Genomic DNA, 20464 nt, shown 5'->3' with positions numbered 1-20464 from the left:
GGGGTCTGCATGACGCCAAGCGCGTGTGCCCCCGTTGTCTCTTCCCACTTGCACAGAGAAGTATGGGAAGTGTGGCCAAGTGTCCTCTGCCCCAGGAAGTCCTATTGCTAGCACGTGTTATCAGGGAAAATAGCAGAACCAGATACAAGATTTACTCTTGAGGATTTTAGTTGAACAAACCCTATTTGAAGGCTTAGTGACTGGGATGAATACAAAGTCAAGAGAAGGTATGCAAATCCTGAGGACTTGAGAAAACATTTTGGTTTTGTAAAGGTGCCAGGAATGACATTTTAGTGTGATTAAAAGGTTAACTCTAAGCAGCACATACTCAACGAATCAGCCTGGAGTTCACGGGCTTTGCTCGGGAGCGGAGGTTTGGGGGCTGGGGTGAAGCTTCCCCGGGACGGTTTTCCGGCTCTGCCTCTCTACTGTAGCTTGGGTGGTCTGTGGACTCCCAGGTAAGGGGACAGCAGAACTCTAAGTGTTGGAAGCAGTGTCTTTTAAAGGTAGAGCCATTTTTAAAACCATCATCAACCAAACCCATTGGCTTTCAGTTGGTGATAACTCACTGGAATTATGTTCAAACAGTTCATGAGTGGAGGCTGCTAGTGTTCTTAGGGCCCAGGGCCATCCCAGAGGTAATGTTCTCTGGTTTCCTAAGTAAGCCCAGTTGGAGTCTGCGTGCGTCTCCTAACAGTTGATGAAGACTTGGAACTGAATTTTAATAAGTCTTGACATCCAGGACTTTTTCTAGTGGTTCTTTATTTATAATGTAGGCTGAAGCAATTGTTACAAGGTAGAAGGGAGACACATTACACAACTGTTATTTATACAAGTTTAGAACAAAAAACTGCACGGGGAGAGGTCAACTCTCAGTACAAACTAGCAACTAAACCACAATAATTTACCTTTAGAAACGATTTCTTTATTTTTAGCTGTGACCCTGCTTTTACAATATGCAAAAACACAAACAGAACTACCCAAGGTGTGTCGTCACATTCTTTCTACATTGAATTTGGCAACATTTTATATTAAATTTATTCAGATTATACTAGCGTTTAAAAACTAAACAAGTGAAAAGCTGTACCAAGGTACAGTTACATCCATTTATTTCCAAGGTTTAAAATACCACTTTTATCTATTGTCATTACCTTGCAGTGATTTCTGCTTTTGCAAAAACCATCTCAAGCATCATATGCACAATGCATCAGCTACTTGTAGTCATCAAGATTGGTGGGCTAAACCACAGGCACTACTGTTGCTTATATTCTGAAGAAGGAGCTTGTTCTTCAAAGAAAAAAAGCTTAAATAGTTTCTAATAATCATGCCTTTGCTTTAAAGCCATAACATAAAATGCCCTTGAGCAATCACAGCAGTGTTAAATGTTAATATCTAGAACAGTGACTATACAGGTGCGTTACTCTCACATCCAGTGCAGTTAGGTATTAAAGCAGAAGATTATATAACTGAAGATTAGAGCCAACAGAAACCTGCAGGGTCTGCGGGACCCACCAAGCTCCGGTTTCTTCAAGAGAAACTGACCCGAGTGCTAAGGGGCTTGCTTGGTCCTTTTGAACATGTCTTCTCCAAACAAGATCCCTTTAAATCTACAAATCTCTGTTGGCTTTAGGGAATGGGCATTAGAACAAATTTAACTTTCACTTAAAAAAGACATAAATCCATTCCAAAAAACATTACCTAGAATACCAAAAAAAAAAGAAGAAGAAGGGACAGTATAGTGGTCAGATTCCCAGTGACAATAAATAAATCCTCCGCTCTTCAATGTTTGGTATGATGCCAATTAACTGCCACTTATTTAAAAGAAGAGAAGAAAAACAAGCCCCCAGGTCGGTAAACACATTGGCAAGTTGCTAGATTCCAAGCTGGTTACCCTTGTTAAATCCGCTCGAGTTTGTTCAAAATATTTGGGCTTTTCAACGCGCCCAGCCTGCTGGGCACGGTTAAGTAAAAGGCATTGGCTATATCTAAGAATTCCCTGCTATCATTTTTAAATGTTTTCACATTTTTAAAACTGCCTTACCCTTTTTGGATGTATTTGGATTCAATGAACGTGGGTACGAGAGACGAGTAACTGAAGGGGGGCGGGGGGGGAGCTCTGGGTCTACCCGGTGGCGGCAGCATGCACGGGACTGGAGGTGGGTGCTGTGTGCAGTCAAGAGGAATCGTGGGACAAAGGAAGTCCTTAAACACCCTACAGAAACAAACACTGCAATCCAGTATGGCTTATTCGGATGCATTTACCATGAAGCTACTAGAAATTCAACCTACGAGGCTACTCTTAAATGTTAACAGGATCGGCTATGTTGACTGTGTGCCCCTCCCACGGCCCTCCCCCCCAATCCCAACAGAGTCTACCATTTCCGGATTTACTTCACTCCGAATATTGCTCATCATTTGTTACTCCTGCTTTTCTCAGCCAGAACATACTACATGTAAATGAAGATTTTAACCCTTGATCCATTTTGTTTGTACATTAAAATAACTTGAATTTGCTTCTAAGCCAGACTACTACAATGCATCTACAAAAGCTTGCAGGAAAAAAAGGAGAGAGAAAAGAAAAGGCTAATAAGTAGAGTTATCTTTTTTTCTGAAATTAACTACTTTGTGTTTCCCCTTGCCCCGACCACCCCCCCAACCCATTATGCATTTAAAATTTTACAAAGACTTGTAAAAAAGTTAAATGGAATTTGGCACCTTCAGAAAAATCAAAAGGGAAACTAAGATTAGAATGTGCAGAAAGAAAACGGTCAATATTTACAAATTAAAAGATCAAAGTTATGTCAGTTACATATGTTGCTTTTAATTCTTATCTAAAGGTGTCGAGTACTTTCAAAAGAGCTGTATTCTGAGTTGCCTACAAAATCTTTTGTCTGATTATAGATTGGAATGGATCGAGACAAATTAGGTTTTATGAATTAAACAGTTCCTTCCCCCACTGGCAGCGTTTCTTGGGAGCCTAGCGCGCCTACGAGAAGCGAGGGGCTGAGCGGTCGTTGGTCGTGGTCTTCTTCAGTTTCACGCCCCTTCGGATGGCGTTCAGCATGTCTTCCCCTTGCGGAGTATCTCTTGGGCTCAGCTCTGCAGCGTCGCTCTCCGGGATCTGGCCTGGGGAAGCAGTGGCACTTGGGGGATCCCTCTCCTGGTCTTCGGCCTCGCTCTCTGGAATCGCCTGTCTGTGCTCCTCGGGGATACTTGGCTTCGGGCCTGGGAGAGGAGGGTTGACGGAGGCTTGGCCGCTCCACATGGAGGTGGGCATGCTGGTGACAGCCTGGGGGCCCTCGCCCACAGCCGGCGACTCGGGGCTGTGCTCACCCCTCTCCTCTGGCCCGTCCGGGGGCGCGGGCAACACCCCGGGGAGGTCTGGGACGGTTGGGGTCTTGACCGGGATCACGGGGGTCTTGATGGGGATGGGGCCGGCTCCGATGGTCCCCCGGCGGACAGAAGGCTTGGTGGAAGGGGTCCGTCGGATGGTTGCAACCCCCGGGGTGACCATAGCCGGTCCGAGGGTGGTGGGGAGGCCAGCCGTTGAGGCTGGGCGCTTGGCCTGGAACATCCGTCGGTAGGACTGGCTGATGTCGCTGTTTCTCGGGATGGTGGAGGATTTGTCAAACTCCTGCTGATCTGCCTCCTGGTCGCCACTTACAGAGAAATAATCATAATCTGAAACTGATGATAAGATTTGATTAGGACTCTCCGCGGCAGCAGCTCTGCTATTCGGTTCTTTGGTGTCGGAGGAACAAAAGGCACAAGAGGCAAGATGCTTTACCCGTCACCTCATCCCCAGCCTCCCCCAGTCTCTGCACCATCCTGAGAAGCCCTCGACGTCCGAGCAGTCCCCGCAGGGGTCTTCGGTTCCCCGCTCTAACCCTGGGCCCCAGGACGGCAGCGGACGCCCAGAGCGGGCTCGCTGCCCCCCAGCGTCTCCCGGCGGAGTAAGGGGGCGGGCGGGAAGAGGCGAGGAACGCCACACCCCCGCCGGTCCCGAGGCGGACGCGAGGATCCAGCCTCAGCCGCACTACCACCGCCGCCCGAGGCACGCGTCGGGCAAAGGCAGGAGAGAGAGCGGAGCCCCGGGCGCCGAGCCCCCGAAACCACGCGCGCAGTCCGGCCGCAGCCCGAGGCGTGCGCGCTTCGTCTCGGCACCCGGGCTCCCGAGGGCGGTGGGCGCAGAGCGGGCTTCTGAGCCGCCGCAGCACCCGCCGCGGCACTGCGGGACGGCCAGCAGCGCGCCCCGGAGGACCCCACGCACCGCCCGCTGCTCCCCGGGACAGCAAAACGGCCCTGCGGGGGCCCACGCAGTCTCAGGAGCTTGGAGCGACGGGCTGCACTCGGGCCGGTCCCCCCCCCCACCCCTCCTCTGGCCCCTGGGCTGCCATCTGGCTGGCGCGCGCGGCGCTGAGGGACGCAGGGCTCCCGGGGGACTGGGCGGAGTGGGTTCCGAACCCGGGGCTCGGGCTCGGGGCGCCCTGACCGCCACAGACCGCGGCGCAGTCGCTGTGGCGGCGCGGCCCCCGCCCAGGAGGGAGGCCGCCGCTTCGCCGCCGCCGCCAGCCCGGGCTGCCTCGTACCTTGGGAGGGGATGGTGTCCTCCGAGCAGCACGGGGTGGTGGTCTGGGTGCTGTAGCCGCTGGAGCACTGCAGCGAGTCCCGGCTGCTCCTCTGGGTGTCCAGCTGGAGGCCCCGCGACAGGGCCAGCGCCAGTTCCTCGCACGCCTCCATCTCCTCACCAGGCTGCAGCGGGGAGGCGACAGAGACAGACAAGCCGCCAGGGCCGTGAATCCCCCGTCCCATGTCCCCAGAGCCGTTCTGCGTCCTTCAAGTGGGAGCCTCAGTACTACTCCTAACCCGCTCCCGTGAACATCACCCGTCTGTGGGTCCTACCCAGGCTCTAGAAAGTTCCAGGAGTCCGATTTCAGTGCCAGGCTCTTCCCTGGGGGCCCTCTAATCACTACAGAACAGGGAGTGGGGGGACGGGGCTCAAGCCCCTCCAGTGCCGGGCCGACTCGGCCCCCTGTGCCGGTCAGCACACGGCCGCCAGCCAGGGCTAGAGGGGTCCAACCAGCTGTAGCGAATAAAAGCGTCACCCTGGGGCCCCTGGGGGGGCTCAGTCGTTAGGGATCTACCTTCGGCTCAGGTCATGAGCTCAGGGTCCTGGGATGGAGCCCCGCATCGGGCTCCCTGCTCCGCGGGAAGCCTGCTTCTCCCTCTCCCACTCCCCCTGCTTGTGTTCCCTCTCTCGCTGTGTCTCTGTCAGATAAATAAAATCTTAAAAAAAAAAAAAAAGGCGTCACCCTGGTGGCAGCTGACACGGTCATGCTCCGCGGTCTCTGCGCTTCGTCAGCCGCTGCGGGCGCGCCCCCCGCGGCCGTGGGCCCTCCTCCACTGGGGTCTGGCTCCCGCTTCTCCTTGCGGCGCTGTAGGGTGTTCACCAGAGGCTGGTCGTAGGGTCCTGGCTTGGCCCAGTCCTAAGCAGAAGGCACGCCGTCAGGCGCCTGGCCTCCGCCATCTGGAAGGCTGTAGAAGCCTCCGGACAGCTGCCCACAGAAGGCAGCCGGCCTCTGGGGAAGCTCGGGCTAGGACAGGCCAGCAGGCCCTTCTACTGCGTCCTCACCCGGCTCTAAAAGGAGGGACTGGAAAATCCTTTGGCGGGGCCCCCCGGGAACCTCCCCTTTCCTCCTATCCGCCCAAAGATGAAACACCCTCACCAACCAGGCAGGTACCTGTGGGTGACTCTTAGTTAGTAGCCACCTGCAGCTGACCAACTGTCTAAGGTGTCTGAAGGCCCCAGCCGGTGGAGAGCACATGCCCCGGGGACCAGGCCCTCCCTGCGGGTGTCTGAAGGGACCCCCTCTCCTCCAGCCCAAATGGCTTCACTTGAGCCAAGTGGCCACCAGGGGGCACTAACGGGAGTCAGCCCCTCCCGCTGAGGCTGAACCTCCGCCTCCAGGAAACTGGGCCTGGGCCCCAAAGGGCACCCGGGAAGTGCCCCCCTGAGGCCCTCACAGAGGGAGGGGAGGCCTCTGGGGTCAGCAGAAAGATTTTTGAGGAGCACGAGGGGTCCACACTACTTGTGAGGGATTAAGTCGAGACCTCAAAATGCCGCAGCCTGGGATCACCTACTATTCGAAGTAGGGACACCACCTCTCAGAATAGGATTGGACTTGCTAGGAACTCATTTTAAAACTTTGTTTTTGTATTAAGGCAAACACATTTTGAGAGTAAACAAATGAGACTAAAAAATAAAGTCTGCATTTACTTTTGAGATCAAGCATGGTAAGCCAACCCCCAGTTTGCATTATGGTTCTGTTGCCGTGGCCCAGTAAGGGACTCGAGGGGCAAGTCTGGGGCACGCGGCCGGGGAGGGCAGTGGCTCCCAGCCCCTGTAATGCTGACACCCCGCAGCAGCCCCCAGCAGCGCGGAACTGCAGGGCGCCACCGTCTGCCCGGGCTGAGGGAAGGTGCGTGACAGGGAGCCTCTCCCATCTCAGCTCTGCGTGCAAATTTCTCCCTCAGATCTGCCTGCTGCTTTTTGGTTCTTCCCGGTGGAAACTTTCTTAGGGAGAGGGGTTCTATGGGGAGGAAGGCAGAGTGTGGAAGGGAGGGCTGAGGGGGGTCAGGATGGGGGATCGTGGGACAGAAGTGGGGGGAGCACAGCCATGAGAGGGGGCGGAGGGAGAGGAGAGGAGGGGAGGGAGGAGAGACACAAACCTTCCAGCTAGGGATCTGAGATGACGGGAACATGCCGGGCCCAATGGTGTGATAATGAGCGAAGTCTGGAAGGTGGACAGAGGTGACCCGAGGGAGCAGGCGGGAGGCAGGCGGGCAATGAGGGGAAAGGCTTGCCCCCATGGGCCCCACATGGGATTCACTTGGCAAACTACAGTGAGAAAACCCGTTAGACAACTGGAAACAAAACAAACAAAAAAGGGGGGGAGAAAGGAAAATAAAATTAATATAACAGGATGAGTGTGGAGGTACAAGATGGCATTGACATTCAAGGGAGGAGGGGACCGGAGCCTTTATTCGGCAAACAAGCGGCGGGGCTCTGCTGCTCGTGGATGATCCGTGGGGCGGAAAGGGCCACGGGGCAAAGAGTACCCGTGGGACACCAGGCAAGTGCTCGGTCAAGGACATAACTTATCTACATTCTGGAATAGTGTGGAAATTGACCAGTGTCCTTCACTTGTGGCGTTCCCAATGGTTTTTGATCATTTAGCCAACGAAGCAGAGTTTCAGGGTGATCGTGATCTGCTCATCTCATTATGCAAATTTAAACATTCTCAAGCGTCAACTAAATCTGTTCATTCTAGGTTTCCGAAATCATCACACTGTTCAGGAGCAGATTCCAAATCGGGGTCAAGAGGGAGGAGGGGTCAGCAAACTAAAAGGCAGAAAAGCACACAGCCTCTGATGCAGCAGGAGGTCCCATCGGGCGGTGTGGCTACGGCGACAAGGGGGCCACAGTGGGGGAGGGGGGCTTGGGACGGCAAAGGGGAGATGGATGAGCACACGGCATTGTTCTGGGAAGGAGCCTTCCACCCCCGAGTTCCCCATATCCCTTCCTCTCCCTCAGGACGACGGCAAGGTCATGGCTCAGGAGGCTGGCGCCCATTCAAGAAAAAGCCCTCAGCCTTGTCCCTCTCTCTGTCCCCAAGAGTGGCTGCTCAGGGTGTGCCTTTGGTTGATTTCAAGTTTCAGGTCCTGGCGGTGACGGCCAGTGGCGGGCGGGGAGGGGGGGCGGAGAAGGGTGGCCGCGGTGGCCGGGGGCCCAGCCGGTCACCTTCTCTGTGGACGCCCAGGCGCCCATGGTGGAGCCTGAGCTGACCGAGGTGGGCGAGCTGCACTCGCTCACGGACTGGCAGGTTTCCGAGGCTTCGGAGGAGGCCGAGCTGGACGAGTTCTGCCGGCAGGGAGGGACCACGAGCCACCAGAAGTAGCAGGAAACCGAAAGAGAAGATGGGGCGGGGGGAGGGCACGCACAGAGAGAGAGAGAGAGAGAGAGAGAGAGAGAGAGAGACATATACACAGAAGAGGGAAGGATGAGAGAAGCAGAGAGTTAGGGTTATTTTTTCCCCCCAAGACTGCACACACACACAGAGGCTTCCAAGCCCTCGAAAAGAAGCCGGAGACGTGGCAAGGCCCAGACCTGCCAGGCTGTCAGCCCCCCGCAGCCGGGAGCCCAATTTGGGTGTGTCTAGTCTGTGCAGGGCGCCGGTCAGGGGCGGGAACTCCCGGTGTTCCCCCGGGCATCTCTCCTCACGCCACAAGCCCAGGTCCCAGGGGGGGCCTGCCTCTGGCATCTCCCAGGTGCACAGGCCCCTTTATTAGCTGAGGACTGACACCCCCCCCCCCCGGTCGGGCTTTGGCTCCAACGTCTCCAACTCCCGGCCTCGCCCCTGGTCACATGCAGCCTCTGCGCCCATGAAGGGCAGTTTCCAGCCCCTCTGAAGCTGCATCTTCGCAGGACAGGTTTTTAGGTTTCTCTGCCTGGGAAATGATTCTGAGGTTTGGGACAGTGAAGCCCTGAGCTCAGCGCAATGTTTCCAGTGGCCATTCAGGGAGGGAGGAAGCATCTGGAGCGGGGCCATTACAGAAAGGAGGTCTGACTTGGGACAACATCCCTTCATGCCGATCTTTATTGAACCTCCAGTCTGGGGGTCACCCCCCGCCCCGCCCCGCCATCGGCCAGGGTCTGTGCTCCCAGGTCAGTCTCCTGACATTCAGTTCAGGCAGGGACTGGGCCAGGGGGCTCACCGATCCGTCTCAACTTTCTAGTCCTGTTCTGGCACGTGGCAGGTGCTTGGAATTACTGAATGGATGCGTGACAATGACCATCTCTTCCGTAGAAACTGGGTCCCCTGGGATAGTGCTTTGGGCACACCCAGGTATTTGCTCTAAATTTTGTTCACAGCTAACTGCAATCTCTGGCTCGTCCTTTCGTTTAAATAAGCCCAGGGCGCCTGGGTGGCTCAGGCGGTTGGGCGACTGCCTTCGGCTCAGGTCATGATCCTGGAGTCCCGGGATCGAGTCCCGCGTCGGGCTCCCTGCTCAGCGGGGGGTCTGCTTCTCCCTCTGACCCTCCCCCCTCTCATGTGCTCTCTCAAATAAATAAATAAAATCTTTAAAGTAAATAAATAAATAAATAAATAAATAAGCCCAACCCTACTGGGGTCTACTATTACTTCCCCCAAAGTGTTCCCACATCCCCTGTCAAGGAGGCCGGACTCATGTTTCTGTCCACTTCTTTCACTGCCAGAAAAAGAAAAGTTTCCGCCAACCATCTCCATCCGGGCTCTCCATCCTGCAAGCAGCGAGACTCCAAGAAGACACTCTGCCGCATGGGGCCCCGTGGAACCACAGCAAGGACAGGCTCCCTGGCGGGTGCCCTGGCAGCCCCTCAAGCTTGGGGTCTGGTGAACCGGTCCCGGATCCAAAGTTTGAGGGGTTCGGATCCAAGTAACGTTTCTGTCACTTCTCAGTGGGGGAACCTCGGGCTTAATCTAAACCTCAATTTCTTTCATCTTTAGGGATCAGTAATATTGAACGGAAGAAGACGAAATGAGACTTTGTATCCAATGGATGACGATAAGGCGAAAGCGTATGTGTATGTGTGCGTCTGTGTCCAGAGAAGCCGGTTATCTCTGTAATTTGCCAGGGCTGTTCATTTTGGTCCCTCCAATTCAAGTCTGTTCAACTTGAAAAAAAGCCCATAAACCAGCGCAGGGCTGTGGGTTCCTATTTCCTTTGACTTCTGTTCGTTTTTCCTAAAGATCCTCTCACCTTGATGGAATGAAGAGCTCTAGGATGAGACCCTCACCACAGACACAGCCCCACTCCTGGGCCTAAGGCACTAAGGTACGACTTGAAAAGAGCACAGGGTAGGAAAACGGGAGAATTCTTAACATCCTCCATCACTCGGCACTCACTTCGAGCCATGAGACTGAGGGGAGCAATGAAGGGGTCCTGCCGCTTAGAGATGTGTGTTCCCTTCCTCACGTCCTAAATAAATGCTCCGGCCTATGTGATCTGTACGATTTCCTTAAGCTTCCCCTTTACCTTACAACTATAAGCAGCCCTAATGCCTTTTTGTAAAACTAGAATTCTCTACTAAATGCTGCAGCATCCCTGAGCTTATTAAGACTACCCTAGAGCTGCCAGCCAAGCAGATCTTGGGCACCGGCTTTCAGATTTGAGTAAATCCCCACACGCCACCTTCTGCTTCCCTCAGCGTAGCCGGAGGCAGAAGCCTCGCTTCAGCCTGACCCCCACTCACGGTGCGACAGGAAGGCTGGAGCGCAAGGCCTCCCCCTCCGTAGAAAGGAGCGTCAGCACCCGATACCCTGTTAACGTGTCCGCTAACCACACACACAGAATTCGGCCGCGCAGAGGAACAGCCTTGGAAGAATCGCACGTCCCTGTTTTGCTTCCAACCATTCACACTGCTTTCAAGACACACAGGTGTGGTTTAGTGCGCACGCGGCGGCGACAGGCGGGGGGGCACCTGACAGACCAAGCCAGAGCACCCCCGCGAGGACAAGCACGTTAGAGCTTAAAGCCAAGGCTCTTGGCCCTCGATGTTTCTGTGTGAGGTCGAGTCTCCATCCCAGGAGCACAGAGTGAGTCTCCTGAGAGGGCTGGAAAATGCCAGAGGGCCCACCGAGCTGAGAGCCTCTGGGTTCAGCAATGTCAGGCAAGTCAGGCAAGTCGCCCTCTGGCTTAAATTCCCACAACACTGCAGCTGCTTCCTCTCCAGGAAGTGCCCCCCAAACACTCTTCCAAGGACGCCTTACGGCTGAGAAAGAACAGAAAGGGCTCTGGATCAGTCATCAGAAGCCCTTGTTCCGGGAGCCCCCCCCCCCCCGCCCCCTGCCCTGCAGGTCACATGGTAGCACAACGTGGGGAAGTCACATCTCTGAGCCCCCGTGTCCACAACCGAGTAGGCGTAAAAATACTCCCCGTGGCTGTCGGAAGGACGACAGGGACAGCATGTGGGGGGCGGGGGGGAGGCCCTAGGGTGGTGCCGGGTACACGGTAGATACTCAGGGACTGTGATGCAAATTGGGTACCTGTATAAACAAGGCAAGCACGTGACCTTCTGAGTCCACAGGCTCCAGGACCAAAGGCTGTGGGCAGCCCGAGAGAGCGCAGAGGGCTCCCCAGCAGATGGCGCGGGCCGCTTACAAAGGGGGAAGCCGGGCCCCTGCCGCTAGGGGACAGGGACGGGGGCTGGGGGAGAGGGAACCGACAGGGCAGCAGGGGGAGGGCGTCCCAGTGCCCCCGCCAGCCCCTGCCCCTGCTGCAACCGCTGGCCTGGGCTGCGCTGGGTCTAGCGCCGCCGCCTAAGCAGCGGCGGTTGGAAGAGTCCCCATCGTCCCTCGTCCCGGGAGCAGAAGGCCAACCGAACCCATCTGCAAGGGCTCTCAGGATCCACTCTCATTCTCGCGCCAGCTGCGACAGGGAACCGGGCAGTGCCCCGGAAGGCTTCCCAGAATCTCCACCGCTCAGAGGGAAGCAGAGAGGGCGGGAGGGGAGGGGCCGCCCTTGCACCAATGTCGTTCCTTAAGCACCACGCTGAGCCGGACACTGACAGGGGCGCCAGAGGGTGGTCCGTCTCCTTGCGTAAGAAAACTCCCCGACCCAACGGGGTGACGCGACCATCACCGCCATGGAGACAGGCTTCAACCCCAACTTAGAGTTCTCGCCCTTTGGGGAAACAACTCATCGAAAGGTGACAGCTTAGACCAGAGGTCTCTCGTGGGAAGAGGACAGGGCTCTGCTAGAGCCGCCGTCCTTCCCTGGTGGCAGCCACGGGCAGGGGCCCGGGCACTAGACGCCACAGCCGCTTCTGGAGCCCGGGGCCCCCTTACCTGGTTGGGGGCCTCTGGCGGCATGGGGGACGGCGACTTAGACTGGAAGGCGTCCTGGGAAATGAATCCTGAGTCGTGGGAGGACACGCTGGACAGGCGGACGGGCGCCTGCTGGGCCAAGTTGGAGCTGCGGTAACGGTAGTGGGAGCTCGGGGAGTGGGAGTGGGAGCCGCTGGAGCGCGAGTCGCTGCTATTCACACTGTTCAGGCTGCTGTGGGGGCAAGCAGAGGGAGCAGGCGTGGGAGGGGAGGAGGAAGGAGCGATGGGAAAAACGGGGGGGGGAGGGGGGAGAACATAATGCAGTCAGCCCCCTGCCACAGAAAAGCGGGGCAAACGGTAAGGCATGGTTTCAAAGCCAGCAGATGATTCAGCTAGCAAACAAAAGCTTCTTCACGTGAGCAGGGGAGAGAAAACTAGAGTTATCATAAACCAAGAGTCTGCCGGGACTCACTTCTCTGATGGTGCCACGAGGTGACCTTAGCATGGAGGCCCATGACTCTGAAGAGTCCAGTGCTACCCGATTCTGCCACGTCATCTACCACCAAAGCTACAGACCTAATGTCTGCGGCAGGAAAAGATGGGGCTAATCGTCCCTGCTCAGCAGCTCGCAGAATCCCATGACCCTGTAGCAAAAACCATGAGGCTGCAGCACCACCCGGTTAGAATATGCGAGGGTCTCCCTTAGATGGACCATCTGGGGCCAGGAAACCAAGGTCAACCCAGACAACCGACGCCTTGGAAGTGCAGGTGCCAAGGGACTCCTCGAGGTGACTCCATCCTACACGAACCTGGCTCAAGACCATCATAAAGAACATCAGCAAATCCACTCAGTGTGTCCATGTCACCGTGCCGTACCTCTTATTAACAAAGGTGATGCTTTAATGAATGGCTTTACCCTGGCCACAAGAATCTGTGACAGTATCTGCGGGCTGGGTGTGACCGGCACACCTGGAGAGAGGCGGGCAGCTTTCGACACCACCAGGGAGTCAGTGCTAAGCTGTTTGCTTCCGAGATGAACAGTCAACAGGATGTCGAGAAGTGATACACTCCCTGGAGGTGTTGTCTGCTTCCATTTCCACCTCTAACGAATAACGCTCTGCACGGTAATTACTCAAATTATGAAAACCAGAAACCTGAACAGAGTTCTGTGGTCCCAACCGAGATATAAAGTACAGTCGTAGAAGTATCAGAAGGGATAGAACAAACAACCCAGCCCAGGATTAGAAAGTTTGCGGTTTCTGCTTCTGGCAAGAGTCTTGTCAAATTTCGCCAACACTGACAGCCAATGTGGTCAAGGCCGTGTGACTGCCCCAGGCTAGAATCACTTGGTGTGGACGCTCCGACAGATACAGGGGAGCGTGCCAGAGGAAATGACTGCGGCTGGGGATGATCATCATAATTTTTGCTTCCCCCCTCCCCCCCCCAGCCTGCCAATCAGCCAGAAGAGGGCATCTGCGCTCCACCAAGTTCATAGCCGATGCCGTCAGTGCTACGGGATTTTCGACTGAAGCTCACACTCTAAGAGAGACAAGATACTCATGCAGCTTCGTTTTATACCAGTGAGATGGTTTTCTTGGTTACCAAACTGAAAACCCAGTAGATTTGTCAAAGACACACACACACACACACACATACAGCCTACAAAAGAGGACACTAAATCAACCAACATTTTTAGGTTCCGGAATGTCAGGATGTAGTGTCTTCAGTCTGAAATCACTGTTCAGTGTTCACTAGACACGCTCAAATATGAAAGGACACACACACAAGTGTGTACAGAGACACAACCGGACACAGATTTGGCAGATCCAACCTGCTCTTTACTCTCAACACTCATTCACAAGAAGGGGAAGGTCATTTGGCTTCGGAAAGTCCAAGAAAAAGATCAGTCGGTCGAGGACACCAAGAAGGATCAGTGATGCATGGTGAACCTTCCATCCTTCAAGAAGAGGACAGTAAACTCTGCAGTCAGCAAGCCAAGAACGGTCAAACAGAAAACTGCTAGGAAACAATTCTGCAGATGGCAGAACTATTCTAGATGCTTCTCGAGTGTGTCAGGAGGAGCAGGGTCCAGCTTGACTTACCTGCAGACGCTGGACTTGCGGGACATGGTCGTGCTGGGGGAAGAGGGTGGCGTCTGGTACGACCAACTGTAATCAGAGCCTTTCAAGTCCAAAATCACCTAAGGGGACAGAGCCAAGTGGGTAATCAAGGAGCTGAGCAGGGAAACGTTATCCATCAAATCTTTACCAGTAACATCAAAATTCTGCCATCATCCAGAGGTATAATGTAAAAACTATTGTTCAGGTCTTTTTTTAAATTAAAGAACCATACTACCAATCCATCAATGTCCTCATCCTTTTTCTGACACAAGCAAAAATATAAAAAAAATTGCAAGGGGAGGGAGGGGACCATGAATATCAGTCTAGAGAGAGAGAGAGAGAGAGAGAAAGAGAGATTGATTTACAGTTACAGATGAACAATTTACAAGAGTCATTTATAATCCAGGCTAGAATTTATAGGACTTTTGTCTTCGAGAACTATAGGTTCAATCACGGTTTCAGGATTGGGTGATCTTGCATTTTAGCTGCTTGATATTTGGTGATCACTTGTGCCCTATCTGACCACAACTTGATATTTGAAAACCTGGCAGAATCAGGAGCAAAAGGCGATTCTTTCGCAGTTACTTCTGCATCTGGCTCCCCCGCCTGACAAGTAAGTACATGAATGTGAGGTCTACCTTTCATTCTTACAGTAGATGCTCAATAAATGTCTATTTATTGAGTCAATGCACGCCGGCTGTGTTTTAACAAAAGCGATTTCATAGAACGAAAAATATACACTCTTGTGTTTGTCTTCGGAGTTGGTTCTCCAGGGAGGCAGTAAGAATTTTGTACAAAGGGCAAAAGCCAGCACGTGATTCGTCAGCTGTTCCCACCTGATATAATGTTACTGTCATGTGAACTAAATGAATAAGCATGAAAAATGTCATCTTTTTCATAAGAGAGAGCCTCACGCATTAATTAATTAGAATGGGAGAAATTCAGTGAGACTGGTTCACAAGGATGACCAAGATCACGGTCATGTTCCTATACGAGTTTATTTCTAGAAGACAGATAAACACAATGGTTAAGACCACGGACTCTTGACTACTTGGTTCAAATCCCAGTTCTGCCACTAATTAGCTAGGTGAACGTGGCTAAGTGACTTTATCTCTCCGTGCCTCACTGTCCTGCTCTATAAAATGGGAATAACAGTGAAGATTAGCTGAGGAAGGCTATGCAAAGAGCCTAGAACACGACCTGGCCCACAACAGGTGCTCTATAATGGCTCGCAGAGATGACGACTATGTATCACCATGTGAAACACCAACAGGATTTTAAATGGGATAATGCCTCAAGGAACCCTCAAGACCTTGAACCTTTAGGTCTTTGGTTTGCTCTCTTGAGTGCTCAACCCACGCCTCCTACCTGTTCACTTGAGGACGGCAGTTTGTGAGGGTCCATGGTCAGGCTTTTCAGATCTTCTGATATGGTCTGAAGATGAGTTATTTCCCCTAGCATTGAGATTTCTTCTTCCTGAAGGACAGTAATGCACAGCATGTTGTCATCATGAGTGATTCACTTCCTTGTCTTGGTCCAACTGTTTCTCTGTCTGACCCTTTCAGCGTTTCAGAAAAGGCGCCCGAGACTGGTACATCTGTGCTGAAGGCGCTACCGCCTCCCCTCTCTCTTGGGAAACACCAAGGGAAAAAGGACTCTGCCATAATTATGGAGTGACTGCGCCCCCCAGACATGGTGAGCAAGTCAAAGCAAACACGTGGCCTTCCTTGCAGTGCTGGGGGGGGGGGGGGGGCTAGCACACCTGCTCAGATGGTCCGCCTGCGTATTCCCACGGGATCCTGCAGCACAGCCCCTCCACGGGCTGAGGCCCTGCTCTGAAGTCACTCCACTTCAGTGGCTGACCCGAGTGGGAGTGATTTGGGTCCGGATCGGATAACGGATCTCTGTGACAGCCCACGTGTGCGCAGTAGCGTTAACTCTCCCCCTTCTCTCTTGTGTTTTCCACCAACTTAATAAACGGCAAGTGAGACAGGAGCAGGAGACTACGGAAGGGAGTAATCCGCTCCACTGAAGTGCCAAGCTGGGACTGCAGGCCTGGGCAAGAATGAGCCACGGACAAGTTCTATGCTCAGAGGCTGACTCCTATTTGGGCATTTTGCTAGGGCTGAGGGAAATGAGCTGGTGTCTTACCAGCTTCAAGAATGCTGACAGCAGAAGTCCTCAATTATCGCATGGAAATGATTTACTTTAAAAATTAAGTCTGCACTGATTCATTGAGGATCTTCCCATATTAATTTCACAGTCACTCACTGGTGTTGAAGTCGGCCACCGAGTCTCAAAACCACCCGAAGGCCTTGTTTAAAACCCAGATGACTGGGTCCCCACCCCAGAGGTTTGGATTCAGGAGGGTCTGGGTTGGGCTCAAGAAGCTGCATTTTTTTTTAAGATTTTATTTATTTATTTGACAGAGAGAGATACAGCAAGAAAGGAACACAGCAGGGGGAGGGTCAGAGGGAGAAGCAGGCTTCCTGCCGAGCAGGGAGCCCGATGCGGGGCTCGATCCCAGGACCCCGGGACCATGACCTGAGCTGAAGGCAGACGCTTAATGACTGAGCCACCCAGGCGCCCCAAGAAGCTGCATTTCTAACCGGTTCCTAGGGGATGCTGCTGGCCTGGGGCCCACCACACCTTAAGAACCACCCTGCAAGGCCTTCTTGACTTGGGGAGAAAGAGTAAGTGAATGACCGGTGCTAAGAACCATGAACAAGGAACGGCGACCCAGAGAGCGTCACCAGCCTACGGAAGCACTTCCGCCATCACGATCCCTGACACGCAGCAAATTCCCCGGGACTCAAGGACAGGTGGATGGATAAAAGAAAATCTCCTCCAAACTGGCAGCTGAAGCCTTCCAGAGCTTTCCACTAACTTACAATCACTGGCCGCAGCATAGCAATGAAGGTGCAGAATCGGCCGCGCTCCTCAATCAAAGCCTTCCGGACTGCCTGCTTTTCTGTTTCTTCCAGCAGGAGATACTTGTCGTTGACATCCTGGAGAGCACTGTCCAACTGAGGCTGGATATCGCCTCTCCCTGGAAACAAAACAAAGGCCCGAGCGTGGCTCGCTGAAACACCAGCCCTAAAATAAATGCCCTTCCTCCCTCGAGTCCTGGCCGGAGTGGACATCACCTCTTTCCCGGACTCAAAACAACTATTTAAGGATACTCAGGATGTAAGGTCACAGTTTTCCGAGGACTGGCCATTTCCGGTTGTTTCCAATGCCCGGAGGGCACCTTTATCCTCCCGACGAGGAAGACTTCCTGGGTGACCCCTCCTGACTGGCCTTCTTGCCTTGTGCAACCCCACAGAGACTTCTGCCAACAAAACCCCAGATGTGGCAGCCAGACAGTATTCTTTCTTTTTAGAACATTCCGGAGAGCCTAAGGGATGAACAAGGTGAGGGCCTGTGGTTGTTTCCCAAAATGGGTACATGCTGGTTTGTCGGGTCAGCCGCAATCAAAGAGCCTGTGTTCGGGCAGAAGCTTCTGTCCCTGAAGACAAAGATGGCAAGTCTCCGCTCTCCTGTCTCGGGGAGGCCCCTGAGAATCCCTGGCAGTCAGTGTAACTCCCCAGTGGAGAGTCCTGAATGTTCCTCTTATAAAACAAGCCCAGGAACAAAAAGACCTACAGTCAGGTCTCTGCTGGTGAAAACCTAAAGGTAGAGTCAGTGCTGAGCCTGCCCCGTGTGAGGTAATCCCCGGCCATGTCCACAGACCCAGTGACGATGAGGCAACCATTTCTAGGGTTTAAGACAGAGTGTTAACCGTTTATTTATTTATTTTTTTGGAGTGGTAACCTTTTATAAACTCGAACTTTCTAAAGTCAGCAAACTATCTCCATAAATAAAGTTTTATTCGCACACAGCCACGCCCACGCGTTCTTACACCGCTATACCTGCTCTTCCTGCAAGAGCAGAGTGGAATCGTAACACACACCGTATGGCCCCTAGACTAAGAATATTTACGCTCTGCTTCTTCAGAGAAAAGGTCTGCTACGCTAGAAGATGAACACAGGCACTGTGTCAGAAGGAGAGGCGACTGCAGACCTGATGTGTAGGTGCGGACAAGGGGGTGACCACCCGAGAGCCCAGCTCAAAGGCTTCTGTGCTCATGTCCCCACGCAGGGGCTTTGCCTATCACCTGAACAGAGAAAACATTTCTAAACCCCTTCAGGGCAGGGCCTTGGAACTCTCCCCGCCCAGCCCCTACCCATGACAGTGCCATGTGTGTATACAGCAGGCGCTCAATAAGCGGTCATTTTAACCACAGAATGTTAGAGACGGAGGGGGCCTTCAGGGTTGTCCAACCTGCTTCTGTTTCGGTTAGAAGCAGAGGCCTCGAGAAGGTGAGCGGCTTGTCCAACGTCATTCAGGAAAAGCTGGAGAGCCAGGACAGAGCCCACGCGGCCTGACCCCCCGGAGGCTGGACTCCTCCTCCTCTGCCCCACGGCCTCAGCCGCACGAGGGAACCCCACTCGCCTCCTGGCAAGGGGCCTGAGCAGTCACCGTCTGCCCCTCTTTAAAAAGATGTAGAGAACGTTAAATGCAATGTGCTATTTGGTCTGAAGAAGGAACGGCTCAGGGGAAATTGCCTCGAAAGTAGGAATATGTTCCATGTTTTCTCTCATAAGCAGATGAGAAAGCTTAATTTGGAGCAAGAGGTGGTCAGGCTTCAAGAACATCCCAACAGAAAAGGTCTCTGGATTTTATTAAGGAAAAGTCACTTCCTGGGCGGGGATGAGGTTGTAGGTGAGCACGCACAGGGAAAATCCTACGTAGTCAAAAGTCACCCTTCAAAAAGCCTTGGACGGCGGGTAAAGCACAGTGAACACAGGATGAGCAACTCCCGCGAGGCAAGGGAGCACAAACACATGATGGCTACAACAGGCAGGAGCGAATTCCATGCAGGGGTTTGATCCAACAATTCCCTACGGGAGAGCTTGCCTATGTCCAAGCTGACTGCCTACCCCTCAGGATAATTCTAGCACCTCCTACAGGTTCCCCACCACTGCCTCTGTGTCTCCCCAAGGATGCGGGGCGTCATCCCCACACGGGAACCTGGCCCCAGACCCCAGGTTCCACGCATCTGCAGCAGCAGGGGACCCAAGAGAGCATGCGCCCCTTCTCACCAGGGACTGGCCAGGGAGGGGACAGGTGCTCCCCACCGAGGACACCCACTGTCTGCGGGCACACGCTCTAGGAGGGAAGGCTGGGGTGTCATCGGCCCTATGAGAAATGGGGGCTTTCTCTTCCACTCTTAAATTACTGATTTGTGCAGCTGAATCCACAGACACCGAAGTTGGACCTGGCACAAGCCTCCGGTAGTCAAGCCCTGGGACGCCTTCTCAATATTCTCTGCTGTTCTGCAGCCCACAAAACCGCCAGGCCCCTCTCCGGGGCTGATCTAAGGCCTCTTTAAGTCTTTCCATCCTTCTATGATGTTCTAACAAAACGTGGAGGGCCCCAGGCATCAGAATGTTCTCAGTTGCAGCGGACGAGGGTGGAGGGGAGTCGGGAAGATAGATTAAAACCCACAGTGCTTGACCAAGTCCACCGGGATGTGCTTCGATTACGGGAGCAATTTCTCCTCACATCAGCCTATAAGAAATTAGGAAAATGTGGCTCTTCCCTTCCTTTCACAGGGTATAAAGCACATTTCTATCTGCAATTAATTAACACTGACTTTTAAGCATATACCTCCATAGGAATGCAAAGTGACAGGGACCCAGGTCATCTAATCTGGTAAATATAAATTTTAATTATTCTATAATTACAGCAAAGTTATCTTAAATATGTATTATAATTAAAAGACTTTCAAATTGTAGTATTCTAAAATCAGTATAATCTGTAAAGACTGCTACAATTATAGGCAGTGAGTACATTTCCATTCAGATACGTCATAACCTAGAAACACAATGTGTATTTCTTCAATTCACCAACACAACATATAATTATATTTATTAAAAAACCGTGCAAGAAATTATTCCATGCCCTAGTTGGCTGCACTGGTTTTAAGACACAATCCAGAGCTGTATGGGTGCTGAGCCAACATACAAAAGCCCGTTCTCATGGCTCCTGCCGGCAACGTTCAGGGAGCCCGGGCCAACTGGCCCCGCGCAGCCAGTCCCTCCAGCTCCCATTGGGCTGGACTCCATCCTCTCGGCTCACCTCTGCTATGGCCACCCTCCCTGGGTCACCTCCATCTCTAGTCTGGACAGCTACAATGTCCCCTAATTTGTCACCTCCTATGCCCGTCCAGGGCAGCGCCAGATTACTTGCAAAATGCAAAGTACTGCTTCATTTCAATAGCTCCCGGTGCTTTCAAGAAAAGTCCAATGTCTTCAACACCGCCTGCCCGGCAAGGCATGCCCAGTCAGCCCATCCAGTCACTGGCAGCCTCTTAGGAGCCTTCTCAGGCTACACTCTCCCTTCCCTCCTCCCCTCACCTCACAGGCCCTTCTC

General features: G+C 53.3%; 1 protein-coding gene and 1 long non-coding RNA gene across 11 annotated transcripts in view; one reads left to right on the top strand and one right to left on the bottom strand.

Annotated features, from left to right (window-relative positions):
- Nucleotides 1-743: 743 nt before the first annotated feature.
- MTSS1 (MTSS I-BAR domain containing 1) overlaps nt 744-20464 on the bottom strand; it is a 161647-nt gene continuing 141926 nt past the window's right edge. For 5 of the 9 annotated variants that reach the window (XM_064587893.1, XM_045895902.3, XM_064587894.1 and 2 more), the window contains 9 exons: nt 16879-17036; nt 15356-15463; nt 13970-14067; nt 11889-12099; nt 7802-7921; nt 6730-6924; nt 5313-5486; nt 4590-4752; nt 744-3687 (listed from right to left, as the gene is read on the bottom strand). In XM_064587893.1, coding sequence (XP_064443963.1) covers nt 2987-3687; nt 4590-4752; nt 5313-5486; nt 6730-6924; nt 7802-7921; nt 11889-12099; nt 13970-14067; nt 15356-15463; nt 16879-17036 — 1928 coding nt within the window. In that variant the 3' untranslated portion in view covers nt 744-2986. The remainder of the gene's footprint in view (nt 3688-4589; nt 4753-5312; nt 5487-6729; nt 6925-7801; nt 7922-11888; nt 12100-13969; nt 14068-15355; nt 15464-16878; nt 17037-20464) is intronic. The other 4 variants (XM_064587895.1, XM_045895904.3, XM_064587898.1 and 1 more) reach the window with 2 other exon arrangements.
- Nucleotides 8379-16546, top strand: LOC135364065 (uncharacterized). Of its 2 annotated transcripts, none has more exons than XR_010410519.1 (3): nt 8379-9876; nt 15553-15682; nt 16417-16546. It is a non-coding gene; the product is annotated as an uncharacterized LOC135364065 (long non-coding RNA). The 2 variants fall into 2 exon arrangements; XR_010410518.1 differs by lacking the exon at nt 16417-16546 and adding an exon at nt 15973-16229.

The sequence above is a fragment of the Mirounga angustirostris genome, unplaced genomic scaffold, assembly GCF_029215605.1.
Source record: "Mirounga angustirostris isolate CCGP_5_RB_7025 unplaced genomic scaffold, mMirAng1.0.hap1 SCAF_4, whole genome shotgun sequence".
In the NCBI taxonomy this organism is placed as follows: Eukaryota; Metazoa; Chordata; class Mammalia; order Carnivora; family Phocidae; genus Mirounga; species Mirounga angustirostris.
The sequence above is the reverse complement of the archived record's forward strand: the minus strand, read 5'-3'. Positions and strand labels throughout refer to the sequence as shown.